This window comes from Porites lutea, chromosome 11 (genome assembly GCF_958299795.1).
Source record: "Porites lutea chromosome 11, jaPorLute2.1, whole genome shotgun sequence".
Lineage (NCBI taxonomy): Eukaryota > Metazoa > Cnidaria > Anthozoa > Scleractinia > Poritidae > Porites > Porites lutea.
Genome location: NC_133211.1, coordinates 16,497,205 through 16,513,926, shown reverse-complemented (window position 1 = coordinate 16,513,926; position 16,722 = coordinate 16,497,205). Strand labels below are relative to the sequence as shown.

Here is a 16,722-nt window from a genome sequence, read left to right as displayed (position 1 = left end):
GAACAAGTGAACCACAGCATCGGCCATGCGCAATGAAAAGGAAAGCTCAAGCTTCGCCGGCTTCTCCAAGAAAATCGAAAATGTCAAAGGTGGCTTTGGATAAAAACAAAAAATACGATCGTCAGCTAAGGTAAGAGAAACAGCTGCTTGATACTGCTGAAGAGGAAAGCCGAGATGTGATTGGAAATGCGCGTCATCGGGCCTCAAAAAAACACGATCCTTGAAAATCAAGCAGGTACCAGACTGCAGTCCGGCGATGAGTGACAGACTGTCACTGTTAGTAGTAACCCTTTCATAGTAGGGGATCGTGGAAGGCCGGCCTGAGAGTAATGCATCATTTGGTGGAGATAACTATAGATTGACTACTCTTTCGAACATAGCTAGTGTTATGAAGTTATAGAAATTTCAGCCTTATTCTCCCCTCACGTTTCCTGTTTTCCAGTGGAGACTGACCTCCCACGTTTCGGCTGGCAAACTTTGCTCCCCCCGCAGATCCCCTCCCTCATGTTTATAGAAGTTCCCCACCTTGGGTGTCACCCTGACAACTACAGATTGCTTTGTGAGGCTGCTTACCTATCACTTACTACGTTCCTCCCATCTCCTGACCCTACCATTCATCAGCTTCTGCGTGGGTTTGGGGGGAGTGGGGGGGGGGGCACCCATGAACTTTTTGGGCGAGGCTGAGCCACTAAGACACTAGAACATTTGACATTTACCAATCCATCCATGTTCTAGGAAATATGCAGTCCTCTCAGGAGCATTTGAAAATAATAACTTATGCACAATTTGGGGGGGGGGGGGGGGGGGGGGCAAACAGAGTGTATTATGGGGAATTCGCAATAGAGAATGGTACCCTATTCTAGATAAAAATTCTCATTTTTTTTTTATTTCATACCGCTTTATAAATCCTATCCTTTACAGTTGTCCATATGTGGCAGTAGTTCTTTCATGAGGCTATGAGCGGTAAACTACAGGGTATGATATTTAAGTTCACTGCTTAAAGTTCTAGCCTAAAAATAGAAATATGATAAAGGAAATTTTGCTAGCATAGAAATGAATGGGCAGTTAAAGTTTATTGTTTATTGTTTATTGTTTGTTTGCCAAAAATTGTACAAATGAAAAAATAAATCTATTACTTAAACTCTCATGGCGAGGAAGCCCAAGAGAAGCCACCGGGCTTATAAGGAATGGGCTCCCTCAGTTAAATAATTAGAACAAAATATCATCATAATTACACATGGGGAAATCAATGGCAGAGCTACAGTAAATCTTAAAATAAGTATATTAGATAGTCGTACTAATCATAGTTCTAGGCTAAAAAAAGCGAAATGACAAAAAGAAAAAAAAAAAAAAAAACGAAAGAAAATAAAAGAGCAAAGGAAGAAAAAAAAATACATATATATATATATATATATATAAATTACTATTTATGATAAGAGGAATGCTTTCAGCTTACAGCAAAAGGAAGCGGTACTTGTTGCATTTCGAATTTCAAAACTAAGAGAGTTAAAAAATTTAGGACCTTGGAAACTGATGGAGAATTTTCTAATATTAGTCCTGCATTGTGGTAAATAAAAATGCTCTGAACTTCTAGTGACATAAGAATGCACCTGGCGTGTCACCAAAAACATGTTATTGAAGCTATAAGGAAGTAAGCCAGATCTGTATTGATACATAAATTTTCCTATTTGAAGTTTGTAGATATTCTCAAGTTTCAGAATTTTTAAATTTTTAAATAAGGGGTCAGTGTGAGCATCGAAAGCACTCCTCGACATTATTCTTACGACCCGTTTTTGAAGTGTGATTAATCTTCTGAGGTTTGATGGGTAGGTCAATGCCCAGACGCTCACGCAGTAGAATAAGTATGGATAGATAAGGCTAAAATATAGCATCCGTAAGGAGGAATTATTAAGGCAAAAACTTGATTTATAAATTATATCTATGGCTTTAGACACTTTCCGAGCAACATTATGTATATGTGATTTCCATGTTAAATGTTCATCCAAAATTACACCAAGAAAAGTAGCTTCCTTAACACGATCAATCGAATAATTACTAATATTAAAAGCTAAATCAAGTGTTTGCCTGTTTTGTCTCGGTCTGAATATGATAAAATTAGATTTCTTAACATTAATAGATAGCTTATTTGTATAAAACCAACACGTTATCTTTTTCAATTCTAAATTTACAACTTCCATAAGATAGGAAGCATCAGTATGCGAATAGAAGATATTAGTGTCATCAGCAAATAGTATCAGCTCTAAGACCTTTGACACATTACATAGATCATTTATATATACTAAGAATAACAGGGGACCTAAGATAGATCCCTGAGGGACTCCGCAAGTGATATCTAATGATGAAGAGTTGTAACCATTATATTGCACAAATTGTTTTCGACAAGATAGATAACTTTTAAACCATTGTAAAGCAATACCACGTACTCCATAATGTTCTAATTTGTCGAGCAAAATTTCATGATTTACTGTATCAAAGGCCTTAGATAAGTCAATGAATAGGCCTAAAGTTACCCTTTTATTATCAAGTGCATTTGAGATCTTGTCATACAATTGGATTAAAGCATGTGCAGTAGAATAATTTTTTCTGAATCCATACTGATTCCGGGAAAGAATATCATATTTATGTAAAAAGTTAATGAGGCGATTGTAGACAATTCTCTCTAGGAATTTAGAGAAAACTGGTAACACTGATACGGGTCTGTAATTTGTGAACAAAGATTTATCACCAGATTTAAACAATGGAATAACTCGTGCAATTTTCATCTTTTGGGGTACAACTCCAGAATTAAGAGACAAGTTAATTATATACGTCAATGGTGCGCAGATTAAGTTAAAAGACTCTTTAACAACATTCATTGAAATACTATCATATCCTGGAGCAGTACCGGATCGAAAGCTGCTACAAATCTCAGAGACTTCTTGTTCTGATGCCGATTGAAGAAAAAATGAATTTATAAAGCCTCCATTCAGAAAAGAACGATGAGATTTGTCAGACGCCGGAATTGATTTAGCTAAGTTAGGTCCAATATTCGTAAAATACTCGCAAAAACGGTTTGCTATATGAGTAGGATTACATATTTCTTCTTCATTAGATTTGAAGATGGAAGGCAACTTACACTTAATTTTCTTCTTGTTAATAAGATCGTTAAGTAATTTCCAAGTTGATTTTGCATTTGATTTATATTCATCTAACTTGTTATTGTAGTAGAGACGTTTAGCAACGCGAAGGGAATGTGTCAATTTGTTTTTATAACTCTTGTAAAGTTTCTCACGATATGGAGTTGGGTTAGCAAGGAAACGCTTGTATAATAAATTCTTTTTTCTTACCAATTTAAGAAGACCTTTAGTTATCCATAGTTTGCTCAAAGTAACATTCTTTACTTTCACTCTTTTGAGAGGAAAGCAGTCATTGTAAATGGTAGTGTATTTATCAAGAAAACACCGATAAGCGCAAGTAGTTAGTATTTGTTTACTTCTCATTTTTTATCTAATTACTATTTTATTTAGATTATGGGGAGACCATGGACAGCAGGCCCTAGAGGGAGCCAAGATTTGTTTGATTAATGCTACTGCTACTGGAACTGAAATATTAAAGAACCTTATTCTACCAGGTATCTACTGCCGTTATTAAGAAGAAATGTTTTCTCCAACTGAGTTCACTGTAAAGCAATTCTGAAGCTACTGTATTGAGTACCCTTTTTGGCCAGCACTCAAACTGTTCTTTCTTGAACAGTGGTAAACTATATATGTAGCTTGCATATAACCAGTTGCTAAAACCAAGTTGTTGGTTTTCTTCTCCCCCATCACCATCACACCACAGTTCCAAATCCGTTTAGTTGGCTACATATTCACACAAAACAGCAAGTTGGTATTAACCATGTACCCCAGGGCGGTACTCTGGATTTCAAGGGATGGAGATGATTGAAGGATTTTTTTGGATGTGAAATTTTCAATCCTGAGATTTTTTTGGGTCTACTAGGAACTTTTGGCAAGTACTTTCTTGGGCGGCTTAATTTGCAATGTACCGGTAAGTAGAGATTTTCAGGGGTATCCAAAACAAGGTAGTGCTTGTGTATCCTGGCCACATAATTCTGCAAATAAAGTACAAACAAACTTGTTAAAAACTGCATTTTTCATGTCATATCATTAATTTAATGCTTTCTGGAAATTTGTAAGGCTCGGAAATTTGGCATGGGAATTTTTGGGGGTTAATGTTTGGTCCAGGAATTTTTTTTTAGCTATTGTTGGAAGTCCAAAGGAAATTTTTATGTTTTGATTTTTGCCCCCATTCCATCATCCCTGTCACCTGAAATCTGGAGTACACCCCCTGGGCTATGTAGGGAAGAAGGTATATTTCACCACATGTACAAATTTTTTGTCTGAGATGTATAAGGAGTACAGTGGAACCTCAATATAACGAACCTCTGTATAACAAAGTCCTGGGTATAATGAACATTTTTCTTTACCCTAGTAATAGTAACAAATATGGAAAAGAACCTCGATATAATGAAACCTCGTTATTACAAACACATTTTGCAAGTCCCTTGGCCCTTCATTATATTGAGGTTCCACCATATTTGGAGTAAAAGGGAGGTACAAATGTATTTTGGGACAAGAATAGGGTGCACAGAAACTTAAGGAATTCTCTGTGGATCCTCCCCTGTTGTGGCAATAGCTGTGGTCTGCCCGTTGCAGAGGGGTACTTTCTTATGCAACCTAGGGGTGTTCAACAAGTCTAGTTATGTTCAATTATATATCATCATCATCATCATCATCATTATCATCGTCATGATTATGTTTATTATTATTTTTCTCTATCTATGTTAAGTGTATGTGCCTGTCTTATAATAGGGATCTTATTATTTTTCAAAATGCAAGAGCAGAGCATTTTATTACATTACATTACATTACATAATTTATTATTTTATGTCCAATGTCCATTCTCCTAAGTAGGTTTCTGAAACTGTGGTTGGGGATTTTAGGGTGTTTTGTTGTGGGTTTTAACCCTGTACTTAATATAGGGTCAAGTATGTACCCCAGCAAATCCACCCACATCCTTCCAGGGGTGACTGCCATACTGGAACCAGCCAACAAGTAAAGTCTTCTTAAGCTTTGAAGGCAGGTTAGCCTTCTGTGAATTGGATTGTTGACAGGTTTTTTTTTTGGAGTTTTATTGATCATGTGCAAATTCTCCACATTTTTTAGGTATAGGATCATTTACTATTGTTGATGGAGAAAAAGTCACAGGGGAAGATGTAGGAAATAAGTGAGTGTGATACTAAATAATAATCAATTTCTTCTGTTCTTATTTTGTCTTGCTGAAAGATGAAGCCTAATGGAGCAAACATTGAGTTCTGTGGTGCAAATCATTCATTTACTTTGTGTTTTGACATTAGTTTTTGTGTTTCATAAGCTAGATTTATTTCTAAACTTTAGCTCCTTGAAGCAATATTTGACTCATACTTTATTTCATATTTCAATTATCTCTTGTAGCTTCTTTTTGACTCAAGACAATGTTGGAAAGGTACAAAGTATTATTTTTTTTATAACACACCCTAAATAACAGTGCATTGGTAATCTAATTAGTATTATTATTCATTTGACATATCTGTCTGCTTCCTATTGGCTTAAATTTCCTGGAAATTTTAGAGGTTTTATACTTTAGGTCAGTCATTCAGATGTATATGTGACATTATTCAGTGTTATGGTCAGGTACTTTTAATAATTTACAAAGTAAGCACACTGTAAGTTATAACAGTTAGAGCATAGTCTCGGGGCTAGAAAAAAATGTGAATTCCAGCTTGTCATTTGGGTAAATAGCTCTCACATTTTGCTTGCTTGGGACGACTTCTTCCTCATCTTAGTGAATGATTTTGTTGTTGATGATTTGCCTGGACCCTTGCCCATTTGGCAAACTAGTAAGCTTTAAAAGGCACTTGGCCAACAAGAAAATCTACTTGTCCCAGACTACTAGGCAGGCCATTTTTTTTCAAGCTTTGAGTCTATATGCTGTTTTTTCTTCTTTGTGTGGAGTGTGCAGCTACACATATGCTATTACAAGGAGGTCCTACATGTACATTCTCCTTCATTCTCTTGATATCAGTTGGGACTGGAACAAAGTAATCTTTCTGTTGTCATCACAGTAACAAATGTGAAACTAATGCCACCATTGATTTTTTGATAAATCAACTTTTTTTCTTATTAGTCTCGTGCAGAGTGCACCACTGAATTTCTTCTTGAACTCAATTCAGACGTCTCAGGAGACTTCATTGAAGCGGTAAAGTTAGTTTTTAATTAGTATGTTTTATGGGACAATAAAGATTCTTTAACCTTAAGCATGATGAATAAATAAACTTTGCTATGAAATGTGGCTGGCTCTAACAAAACCTTTGGAAAAACTAATAACTTGAGTGAGGGCCTTTGGAGCAAGGATACAAAAGCAGCAGTGAAATACTCTTACCATAGTCACTCTAAACAGAGCTGCCCTCAAATAACCACCACCCCGAAATAAGCGCACTGTCAGCAGCAAAAATATTTGTAAGCACCACCCTTGAATGAGAGTCACATCCCCTCAACAAGGATATGGTGCTTATTGATTTTTGACATCGTTAATGCTGAAGACCTTGTATGGCTATTACTGCTATTGTTATTTGTTTGGATTTAGAAATGGGCATAAAACATCATTTTAAAATTAAGTATCTCCCTGTGAACAGAACAAAGAAAAAGAAAGAAAATTTACTTGCCATTTAATAGCCAGAAGTAGGACTACCAGCAAATGAAACATTTAATAAAACACCATAGCACTCTATCGAGTACATTTTTAAATATGGTACATGTAATCTACAAGTGGTATTTAGATTTCTCTGGAAATCAAACTCTTGGTGCACTTGAGGGCAATTTATCTCATTGCTATCCCATCTCTACTCTGCTGCTTCTATTATTGTCAAGTTTTTTGTTCTATTTTGTGTGACAAATTAGATAATTTCAGATCTGCTGAAGTTAATAACTTTATTATAATACAAGTAATTTAAATGAATGTTATTCTTGTTGCATTGATTTTCCTTTTATTAGGCAGCAGATTCCCTTTTAAAGGAAAATAGTGATTTCTTTAAAACATACACTGTTGTCATAGCAACTCAACTTCCTGAAGGGTAAGTCACAAGGCAGCCAAACCAATGGTTATTAATGATGGTGGAATTCAATTTTCATGAATTTACCATTTACATTTGTATGATAAACCTGCTTTCTCATATGCAGTAAGTGTGTCTCACACACCTGCAGATCAAAAATGCTGATCACACTCAAACAGGACAATTTTTGATGCACTATTAACTCACTATTCGGGCATACATGTTCCATAACCATTAATAATATCGCGTGCTAAGACATGGAAGATTTGGCACCTTGCCCCGCTACTTTCTGTAACCTGTGGAAATCTTCGGGAATCTTTGGGTCTCTTCAGAAGTTGTCATTAAGTCTTCAACACATGCATCTTTTAAACTTTGGAAAATTTGGCAGGTTTAATTTAGACTTGATGATATTATATAAAACATCAAGATTGTGTAATTTCTAGGAACCAGCAGTAGAATCAATTCTGGCTTTTCTTTTTCATAAATTTTGTGGAGAAAGAAAGCAAACAATTTTTCCTTTCATGTATCTGATGTATTATGAATTTTCAAACCAAGACAGTTAGAGGCACTTTACTGGCATTTACAACCATTTCACTTTATTCCACACATTCGTTGTCTTCTAGTAAGGTCTCTCATCCTTATTTCTTGCAGAACACTTTTAAAACTTGGTTCATTGCTATGGCCAGAAAATATCCCCCTGCTAGTTTGTTGTTCTTATGGCTTTATTGGATGTATGAGGATAGTGTTGCAAGAACATTGTGGTAATATTCATGAATTAAAATGTTAATATTATATATATGATTAGTTATCATGAGTTGACTGTTTCCTTATTCTGCCTCATTATTGACTTAATCTCGATTTTTGAACATTTTTGTTGCTTCTGCAGTTGTTGAATCTCATCCTGATAATACACATCCTGACCTGAGATTAGACAGACCATTTTCTACCCTTGTGCAATATGTAGATGCCTTAGATCTTAGTAAAATGACTAAACAGGTATGTGCACAGTAAGCATACAGTTAAAATAATTCTATTGTATTTTAATTTCAAGTTTTTATTTCTTTACAAAATTTCATTCATTTGATAAAAAACAGTGTTTACTCCTCAGCGTAGAAATTTATGGCTATTGTTCTTGAACATCAACGTGGCTGCCATGATGTCACATGCAACAGGCAACACAAAATTATTTATGTTCAATAAAGTTTAAGAGATTTAATAGGAAATACACCACCTCTCACCATTATGTTTCTGCAGCTTTTCTTATGCTACTAGCCATAACTCTTTTTTAAGCCTTAAAATGCTTCATGTTCCTGGAATATAATATTGCAACTTGTGCAATGTTTTTTTTTTCTTTTTTTTTCCCCTTTGTTTTAGGAACATGGCCACACACCTTATGTAGTATTGCTACTGAAGTATTTGAACCTGTGGAAAGCAGAGGTATGTGTGATTTTTTAATTTTAATAGAATATGTTGTTATTATTGTCCAAAAACCATTCCTAGAAAAACCAAGTGCCTACTCTTCTAAGCTTTAAGAAAGTTTTTAGAACAATGAGGAGTTATGGTGAACAGGTGCACAAAGAATAGAAAGGGATATAATTTTACAAAATCTCATGTCCAAGAGTAGAAAAGGGGACTATTACATGTAAAGCTGTAGGTACAATGTAGGCATTCAGGACAAGGATAGGTGTTGACTTGCAAGAAGTGTCTTAATTGTACTTTTTGTGGTGTGCTACACTGTATTTGAGTTTTTGTTTCTCATGTGAGTTCCAGGAATTAGGGTTCTACTTTATTGATATCCTGTTTCAATTTTTAGCATGATGGAAAACCGCCTCAAAATTACAAGGAAAAGGACTCATTCAAGCAAATGTTAAGGGGAGGTTAGTGTTGAATGAGGTGCTTTCCCATCTACTTTCTGTGGTGGGATGCTCCCACATGGGTAGGCCAGAAAAGCAAAGTCTTTGCTTTAAATAAATTTTTCATTCTTTTATCAATTGTTGAGACGTCTTTCATCAAAAATGTCAATAACAGCACTGCTAAATTTTAGTGCCCAGCAACGTGCTGGTAAAAGCATCATGCTGTATAGCCCAAATAATCTACATTTCACAAATCACATGAAAATGTCTGCTGTGCAAAGCAGGTTATGCAGGCTACACAGTGTGAGATCTTTATCTGTGATATTGCACAAGTATTCATCCGTCAGTGAACTATTTATTGAAGCTTGCAGTGGCAGAAAGTTTCTTTTGTCTTTTTTTTATTTTATTACTGTCTTGGTGTGATGCAGGGATCTTAGTCAACAAAGATGGTATTCCAGAGGAGGAGGAGAATTTTGATGAAGCTATAAGAGCTGTGAATATGGCTCTTGTTCCTACTAGGGTAAGAAGTCTTAAAATAGCATTCCCATTAAATTGTGTTTCAGCTTTATAACTATAACTTTGTCAACTAATTTAAATACATAAAGGTTTTAATGCATACAGGGTCTGAAGGGAAGAGTTGTGGCTTAGGTTGTAAGTTGTTAGATGGTAAGCTTTTGGTAGGGTAGCGAAATGCACAGCCATCAGGAACAATGAATGGCAACTTGTGCTTAATGAAAACTGGATCTGAATAAACTGCAAACTTAACGACTGTCAGGCCCATCAGGGCCATTAACTTTGAAAAAATGCTGTGACTTTCAACTTACAGAAAATTAATGATATGGTTGACCAGAAGCATGGGGCATTGTTCCTTTCCTACAGTCATTATACACATGTCAAAACAGTATGCATAGTCCAGTTTCTTTTGTTACTTCTTTTGAGTGGAATAATCTTTTTGCTAATATTTCATTTGTTAGTTTGGGCTAACTCTCTGTCTCGAATGTTTAGGTATCCCTCTGTGTGCATCTAATTTTGTGACTTTAAAATATTCACTTTTCTCATCTTGTGCTTGCAGATCCCAAGTGACGTTTCTAAAATTTTTTCTGATGATGCTTGTGTTAATAATAGAGAATCTGTAAGTACAATGTTATTGGATAGAACCTGTTTTTCTGTTGTTGTTGTTGTTGTTGTTGTTGTGGTCGTTGTTGATTTTTTCCATACAAAGTTTTCTTCTCAAATCAAACTTGGCGGCCTCAGTATAAAAACAAAATGAAACATTGTATGTACGTCTAGTTGAAAATGATAATATCTTTGAAGTTCAAAGCCTAATTATTTGTATCTTAAAGGAATAATATTGTGTTTTCGTCTTCTAGAGTAGTTCTTTTTGGATCTTAGCAAAAGCAACAAAGGAATTTGTGGAAAATGAAGGAGAAGGTAATAACTGACCGTGGAGGCGTTTGACATTGAATTTGTCCACAAATTAAAGTTATTATTTGCTTAAATATTCCATTTTATTTAGTAACATATTTCTGAAAAACAAGGTACCTTTTTTTCGTTAGGAGCCCTGCCATTGAGAGGATCAATTCCAGACATGACAGCAGATTCAAAAAGATACATTGAACTTCAAAATATGTAAGTTGTAGGCAAATTTTGAAATCATTTAGAGTGGATTAGGACATCAATGTATGTTTTGGTGTTTGTTTATTTATTTATTATTTTGTATATTGCTTTTTTGTTCTTTTTCAGATACCAAGAACAAGCAAGAAAGGACATTGCTTCAATAAACCAAAGAGTACAGAGAATATTAGTCGATTTAGGAAAGGTGTGTTATTTTACATTTTCTTCTTTTGATGGATAAGGTAGACAGGAATTTTATGCAATTTTCAGTTTCCAGAAGTTGTATAGGGCCAAAATATTTTTCCTTCATCTATAATCTCCGCCATTTCGGCACATCAGGCCTTTTATTACACTGCTGTTTCTTAGTTGTGCATTATTTTCTAAATGATAATGTAGAAAAACCTTTCCTTTTTGATTTACGCCCCATTCACCCCAAAGCTCAAACATGTTTAAAAGCTGTTAAATGAACAGGTTTAGTTTGTCAGAATGGGGCATTTAATTCAAGCACCCACGTTAAGCTTAACCAAGTACCGACTTTGCTGTCTGATTTTCTACCTCTGGTTCTCTGTTGTTGAGAGGATCTGAAACCCTTGTCAGGACTTTTAAAGCAAGGTCAGCCAAGATAAGGATTATATGATTAAAACTGAGAGAATTTTTTTATGGGATTAAAGGGAAATTTTAATTGGGAAGATGAAAGTAAAGGAAATTATTGAGGACCCACAGGGGACTGTTATTCACGAGAAATGTCTTTCAAACCATCTTTTGTTGGTCTGTTTCATTTATATCTTCTTTGTTTACTTTACAGTCTTCAGACACAATACCTGATTCTGAAATTAAACTTTTCTGTAAGTATAGTTTCCCGTTTCTCTGGACTAGTATATGTCAGTGTTTTCATTACTTGTCTTGTTCTGGCAACTTTGATGTCTCCATAAGCTTACTGGTCACCGTCTCGATACAAGTTGATTCAGTTGAAGTGTAAACAGCTTCGTGAAAGTGGCTTATACAATAAGGGATGCCATAGTTATATCTTTTTTTTCTGGTTTGGTTCACTTCCATACTTTTTTAGGAAATAAAATTGCAGCTATTACATTTTGTTTATTTCCAGGTAAAAACGCGTCATTTTTAAGGTTAATTCGTGGTCGATCTTTGGCTGAAGAATACAGGCCGTCAGCAACCAAAGCAAGTGAATTAGGTTCGTTAGCTTCAGTTGTTTGTTTGTTTGTTGCAAAACGTAATTGGGTAGTTGAAAGTTCCTTTTTGGAAGGATAAATGTTTAACTGGAGATGGAATATCTGGTGTAGTTTCACGCTAACATAAGTTGAACTTTGTCTGCTGAAAGTTTCCTGGATTAAGGACGCTATAGAATTCTTTTTTGGTTTTTCAATAAGCAGTCCCTATTGGCTCTAGATACCCATTACACACAGTACTAGAGGAAACCACTGCTCAGTAATATTGAGGCATCACAAGTTCTATTGTTTTCAAGAATTCAATTTAAACCGTGATAGATGATAGATGGTCCTACAACTGGCGGGGGGGGAGCTTTTAAAGGGGGAGGGGAGGCTTATAAGCGGAAGTTTATGGTCTCTGATATGAAGCTCTTCAATTTTTAGGCGGTTACCTTGACGATCCAGACAGTGACGCAGTATTCTACTTCCTTTTAAAAGCAGTGGATAGATTCTATACTCAATACCATAGATATCCAGGTAAATGCGAGTCGAATACGTTAACTTACGTGCAAACGCAAGAACTCCCAACAACGTTCGTTTGTTCGTAGCTAAACGTTTGACCGGTTTCAAACTTTACAACAAGTAACAACATGTAACAGGGTGTGCAAACGGACGGGACATGTAACATCCAACAATGTTGCGTCCGTTTGCACAGGGCCTTAGAGCGGCTACCACTTTGCCTTACTAGCAAACTTCTGGATATCAAAGAAAATTTCTTAATACTGAAGTTAAATCTGTTTTTCGTTTTGTGGGAAATTATTTCCGTTGACTGTTTCAGGTAATTTCGATGATCAGGTGGAAGTAGATGTCGTTAAGCTAAAGGTGGGTTGGTTTGCGTTGCTGGAAAATTTCAGTCGTTTTGAACTCGTTATTAGAAAGCTTTAAGGTATGTTACACGGGACGATTCGCAACGACGGTTTTCAGCGCAACACAGTGTCGGAATGTTGCAGGTGCATTAAACTTCTGTGACGTCATTTTTACAACTACGAAGATAGTGTCATGTTGCCTAGTCCGACGCCTAGTCCCCTGTACGATGTCCTCCGAGGCCTTCTCGGTCTTGCATTCCGGTGACGTATCCGAAACACTCGGTCCACGTTACCCGAAACGCAAAGGCCGCGCGGACAGTTGAGGCCCAGGGACTAGTCAAGATGTTATATAGGACGTCAAAACACGACGGCGAATTTTCCTTTTTATTTTTGATCTAATATTACAAAAAATCTTTTTCAAAATGAGATTTTTGATTTTTGATGATAAGATTTTTTTAAAATAGATTTTTCTATTTCAAAATCTATTTCAATGTATAGAAAATTTGTGATACACTGGCAATTTTAGCAAGTTAGAAGAATCATGATAAGTTTCAAAGAAATCGAATTCACTTTGGACGTTGCATTTTTATTTGTCGTGCAGTTCTTGCTTGTTGTAAGACGATAACGTTCGGAGTGAGGAAAAAAAATTGTTACTTGAATTTAAGAAAGACAAACAATTACTGTAGGTAATGAAGTAAGTAAATAGATAAATGAAAAAATTTCGGGTGAGCACTTTAGCACGTATCATTATCTATCAAATTCTCATTTCACAGGAACATAATTCTTACAAAACTACGCAAAAAGAAAAGTGTATTAACAACATTAGTGATTGAAAATAGCACGGACGAATCACACAGTTTTCATAAGACTGTTTGTTTTCTTTGCAGACCTGCCTAAGCACTGTTCTTCAAGAATGGTCTATAAATGCGGATATCAAAGAAGAATATGTCCATGAAATGTGAGTATGCTCCTGCGAGACTAACTGTTAAAATTTTCATGTCTGAGTACTGTTTTGACTTTAGTGTTTCAATACTTTTCCAATAGCATTTGAAAAGAAGAAAGCAACCAAAATTTGCCAAAAACACAAGAAGGCCATTTTAATAATTTATTTACGATGGGAACAGTCTTCCGCTTCGAGCTTTCTCTATTTTGCCCTATAGTTTTGTTTTATCCAATTTAGTTGTGTTTTTTATTTGCATTTAAAAATAAAATGTCAAAGGGAACTTGCGAATTTTTAATTTCCGCCATTAAAGAAATTACCTTCCTATATCAAATCAATGTCTTGGCTATTACAATACTGTAAATAACTTCTCCTCATAATCACGATAAGAGAAAAATGCCGGACTGTTTTGAGAATGTGCATTGTCTTTTTTAGGTGTCGATACGGAGCCAGCGAGTTGCATTCTGTTGCAGCCTTTATTGGAGGTGAGAGAAGATACAGATGACCAAGGTCGGACGTCCCTAACGTGAATGCTGTGCCAAAAAATGCTTTTGAAGGAAGGGAAAAAAACAAACTGCAAAAAATGTCTCCTGATGAAGTGTCTTTTCGAAAACTCATACCCCTGCCTACGCCCCACTGTTGGATTAGTAGGAAAATCTGCTGAGTTGTACAGGACATTTTATATTTAGGTGTAACCCACCTCATCACATTTTCTGGAAAATCATGCGCAAGAACAAGTAACAGATACAAACTTGAAATTCAGTTTAAAAATGCTTTCATCAGTCGCAGCATCTGATTTTAACCTGACATTTCAGTTTCTAAGAATATCTACTCGAATATACTTTTTGGGCGCACGATTTGTAAAGTAAAATAGCACAGGAAGATACTTGACATTAGTGAGTTTACGCATCAGGACGGCAGGAAAAAGAGGACAGCAAAATGTTTGTGCGTGACAAACGTGACAGGGCTATAACTTGCATGTTATGTCGTGATCTTCACTCAGCATTAATGTCTTCTGGTTTTTACAAAAAGACCTGTTTAAAGGAAAGTGATGTTTGGCGAAAAGTTATTTCAAACAAAATTGTTGTCACGGTTTGTCGTCTTCTTTCCTCTCCCGTCCTGTTGCGTAAGTTCACTTATCTTTCAAGGTTGGTCGTGGCAACAGTACGATGCTAAGATTATTTGTGAAGCGATAGGTCTCTTTTCGCGAATGAAATGGGCATTTTTAACATTCGCCACATAGAAGCGAGAAGGGAACTAGAGCCGAAATGTGGCCCGCAATTGTTTCGTTATCGGAGACACGCCGATCAGCTGTAAGATCAGCTGTTGTTCGATTGCCGTTTTTATCCCCGTGTACCCAGAAGTCTTTGCGAACGTTAAATCGGCCCAGATTCCTTCTGGCAGCTCTCCTAACTCTAAAAGCCAACTGGTTCGATACCCTAACCGTGAAACAATGGGAAGTAATGATAAACAATGATGTGTTATTGTTTTCTGCGACCAATGAGGAAACACCTTACGAGCAGCTCCTACACTGTTGTTCCTTCTCGTGTCTGAAATGGAGAATTAACATCGTTTTTTCTTTATATTTATTGCTCAGGTGCGGCAGCCCAAGAAATCGTAAAGCTTATCACTCACCAGTTTGTCCCGTTTAACAACACGTACATCTACAATGGGATCACTGGATGTTCAACGACTCTCTGTCTCTAAATGTAGACTTGCGACTTATTTCAATTGAAGTACTATTTGAACTCCTTGCTCACCGAACAGAATTATCTTCAGATCTTGAAGCAATATAGAAAAAAAGCGACAACAGAATGAGCGAGCCATTAATTCTGCTAGCCTGAGTGAGGCGCTTAGAAAACTTTATCGAGTATGCACACTTTTAATCGCTGTTTGTTTCAGATAAGTATATTTTTGCATGATGAAGTGCAGATGCGGTTCCTCTTTTGCTTTCTTTCTTTACCAATTTAACTGAAATATGTTGGTTAAAAACCAGTCTGAATAGAGTTTGCTCATGGATTATTTTATTACCTAAGATATGTTTTGCCTTGAAACCTTGTAAATACAAGTATTTAGGAGGAATGTTATCAAATAAAATTTTTACTTAATTTTTTTTTGTCCTGTGGTGTCATCATGAAATGCCTGTGTAAACTCGTCTTTTTTTCTTTCTTCCCTTTTCTTTTTCACTTGACAAGATAAATATAATTATATTATGCTTGAGCTCCGAGGCCTCAAAACTCGCTCGGTTGTTATTGTTAAGATGATCGTCTAGCGAAGGCATTATCCTACATGTATAACCCCAAGATAAAGGAATACACAAATTTACAGTATAAAAACAGATACATCAAATTCAAAAAAGTATTTCTTTATACACAAGCCCACAATCCTCGTCAAAATCTGTAATATACCTCAGTCCCCTGTGCAATTGCAGTGGAGATGTGACTTCAAAGTTAAATATCGAAACCTACCTTGCAAAAGGGAGAAGAAGAAAAAAGAGAGAGATTTTTGAACCGGGCAGTGGAAGTTGCCGAGATGTGGCTAAAGAGTCATAGAATCTGAAACTCACAATTAGGCCATCATCACTCATACACTGTCTACGTCATACCCAAAAACAAGGAAAAATAAAATTTGAACCAGCGATAAAATTACACCATGACATTTTTTTTTGCCCTGGTTTGTATGCTGTTCTAAGTCTTGTATTAGCCTGTCTAGCTTTTCTGGAGGTGCGATGCACTGATGTGTCCATCTTCCCTCAGATATTGGGTCAAGCAGCACATGACAATGCCCCTATCCCTGAAAACAAAAGGCAATATTGTTTTAGTCGACCACTGAAATTATAGGCTTATGTGAGGTACGTACTGAACAACTGCAGACATTAGGACACACATGTAGGAAGTATGAACTGTTAGAGCGCATTTTTTATTTTTCTACTTACTCAGAAGCTGTTTATTTTTATTTCACTTTTTACTTGTTTATCTATTTTTTATTCATCAAGCTCGTTAATCAGGGGCGGATCTAGGGGGAGGGTGCAGGGGGTGCGCCCCCCCCCCCCCCCCCTGAGATGACCTGCGGTTTTCTAATACATCTGGTATTCTGCAAAAAAAAACTATGTGGTTTATTGGTGTTGAAGTAG

General features: G+C 36.1%; 1 protein-coding gene across 1 annotated transcript; it reads left to right on the top strand.

Moving 5' to 3' along the window:
* The first annotated feature begins 6 nt into the window (after positions 1-6).
* LOC140951627 (NEDD8-activating enzyme E1 regulatory subunit-like) lies at positions 7-15,697 on the top strand. Its single transcript, XM_073400921.1, has 22 exons — positions 7-130; positions 3,528-3,631; positions 5,226-5,286; positions 5,514-5,544; positions 6,226-6,297; positions 7,092-7,171; positions 7,802-7,911; positions 8,037-8,146; positions 8,525-8,587; positions 8,964-9,027; positions 9,432-9,523; positions 10,076-10,135; positions 10,374-10,434; positions 10,560-10,632; positions 10,747-10,822; positions 11,423-11,462; positions 11,723-11,809; positions 12,228-12,320; positions 12,622-12,665; positions 13,537-13,607; positions 14,025-14,074; positions 15,187-15,697. Exons 1-22 carry the CDS (start codon positions 33-35, stop codon positions 15,294-15,296), a joined length of 1,650 nt encoding a protein of 549 aa, XP_073257022.1. The 5' UTR covers positions 7-32; the 3' UTR covers positions 15,297-15,697.
* The last annotated feature ends 1,025 nt before the right edge of the window (positions 15,698-16,722 follow it).

Bases quoted from the DNA above. Each gene is read 5' to 3' on its own strand.
- LOC140951627 (XM_073400921.1), top strand. From the start codon at position 33: ATGAAAAGGAAAGCTCAAGCTTCGCCGGCTTCTCCAAGAAAATCGAAA. The intron at 8,147-8,524 runs GTATGTGCACAG...CCTTTGTTTTAG, and splicing joins TTAGTAAAATGACTAAACAG to GAACATGGCCACACACCTTA. The intron at 10,633-10,746 runs GTAAGTTGTAGG...GTTCTTTTTCAG, and splicing joins TACATTGAACTTCAAAATAT to ATACCAAGAACAAGCAAGAA.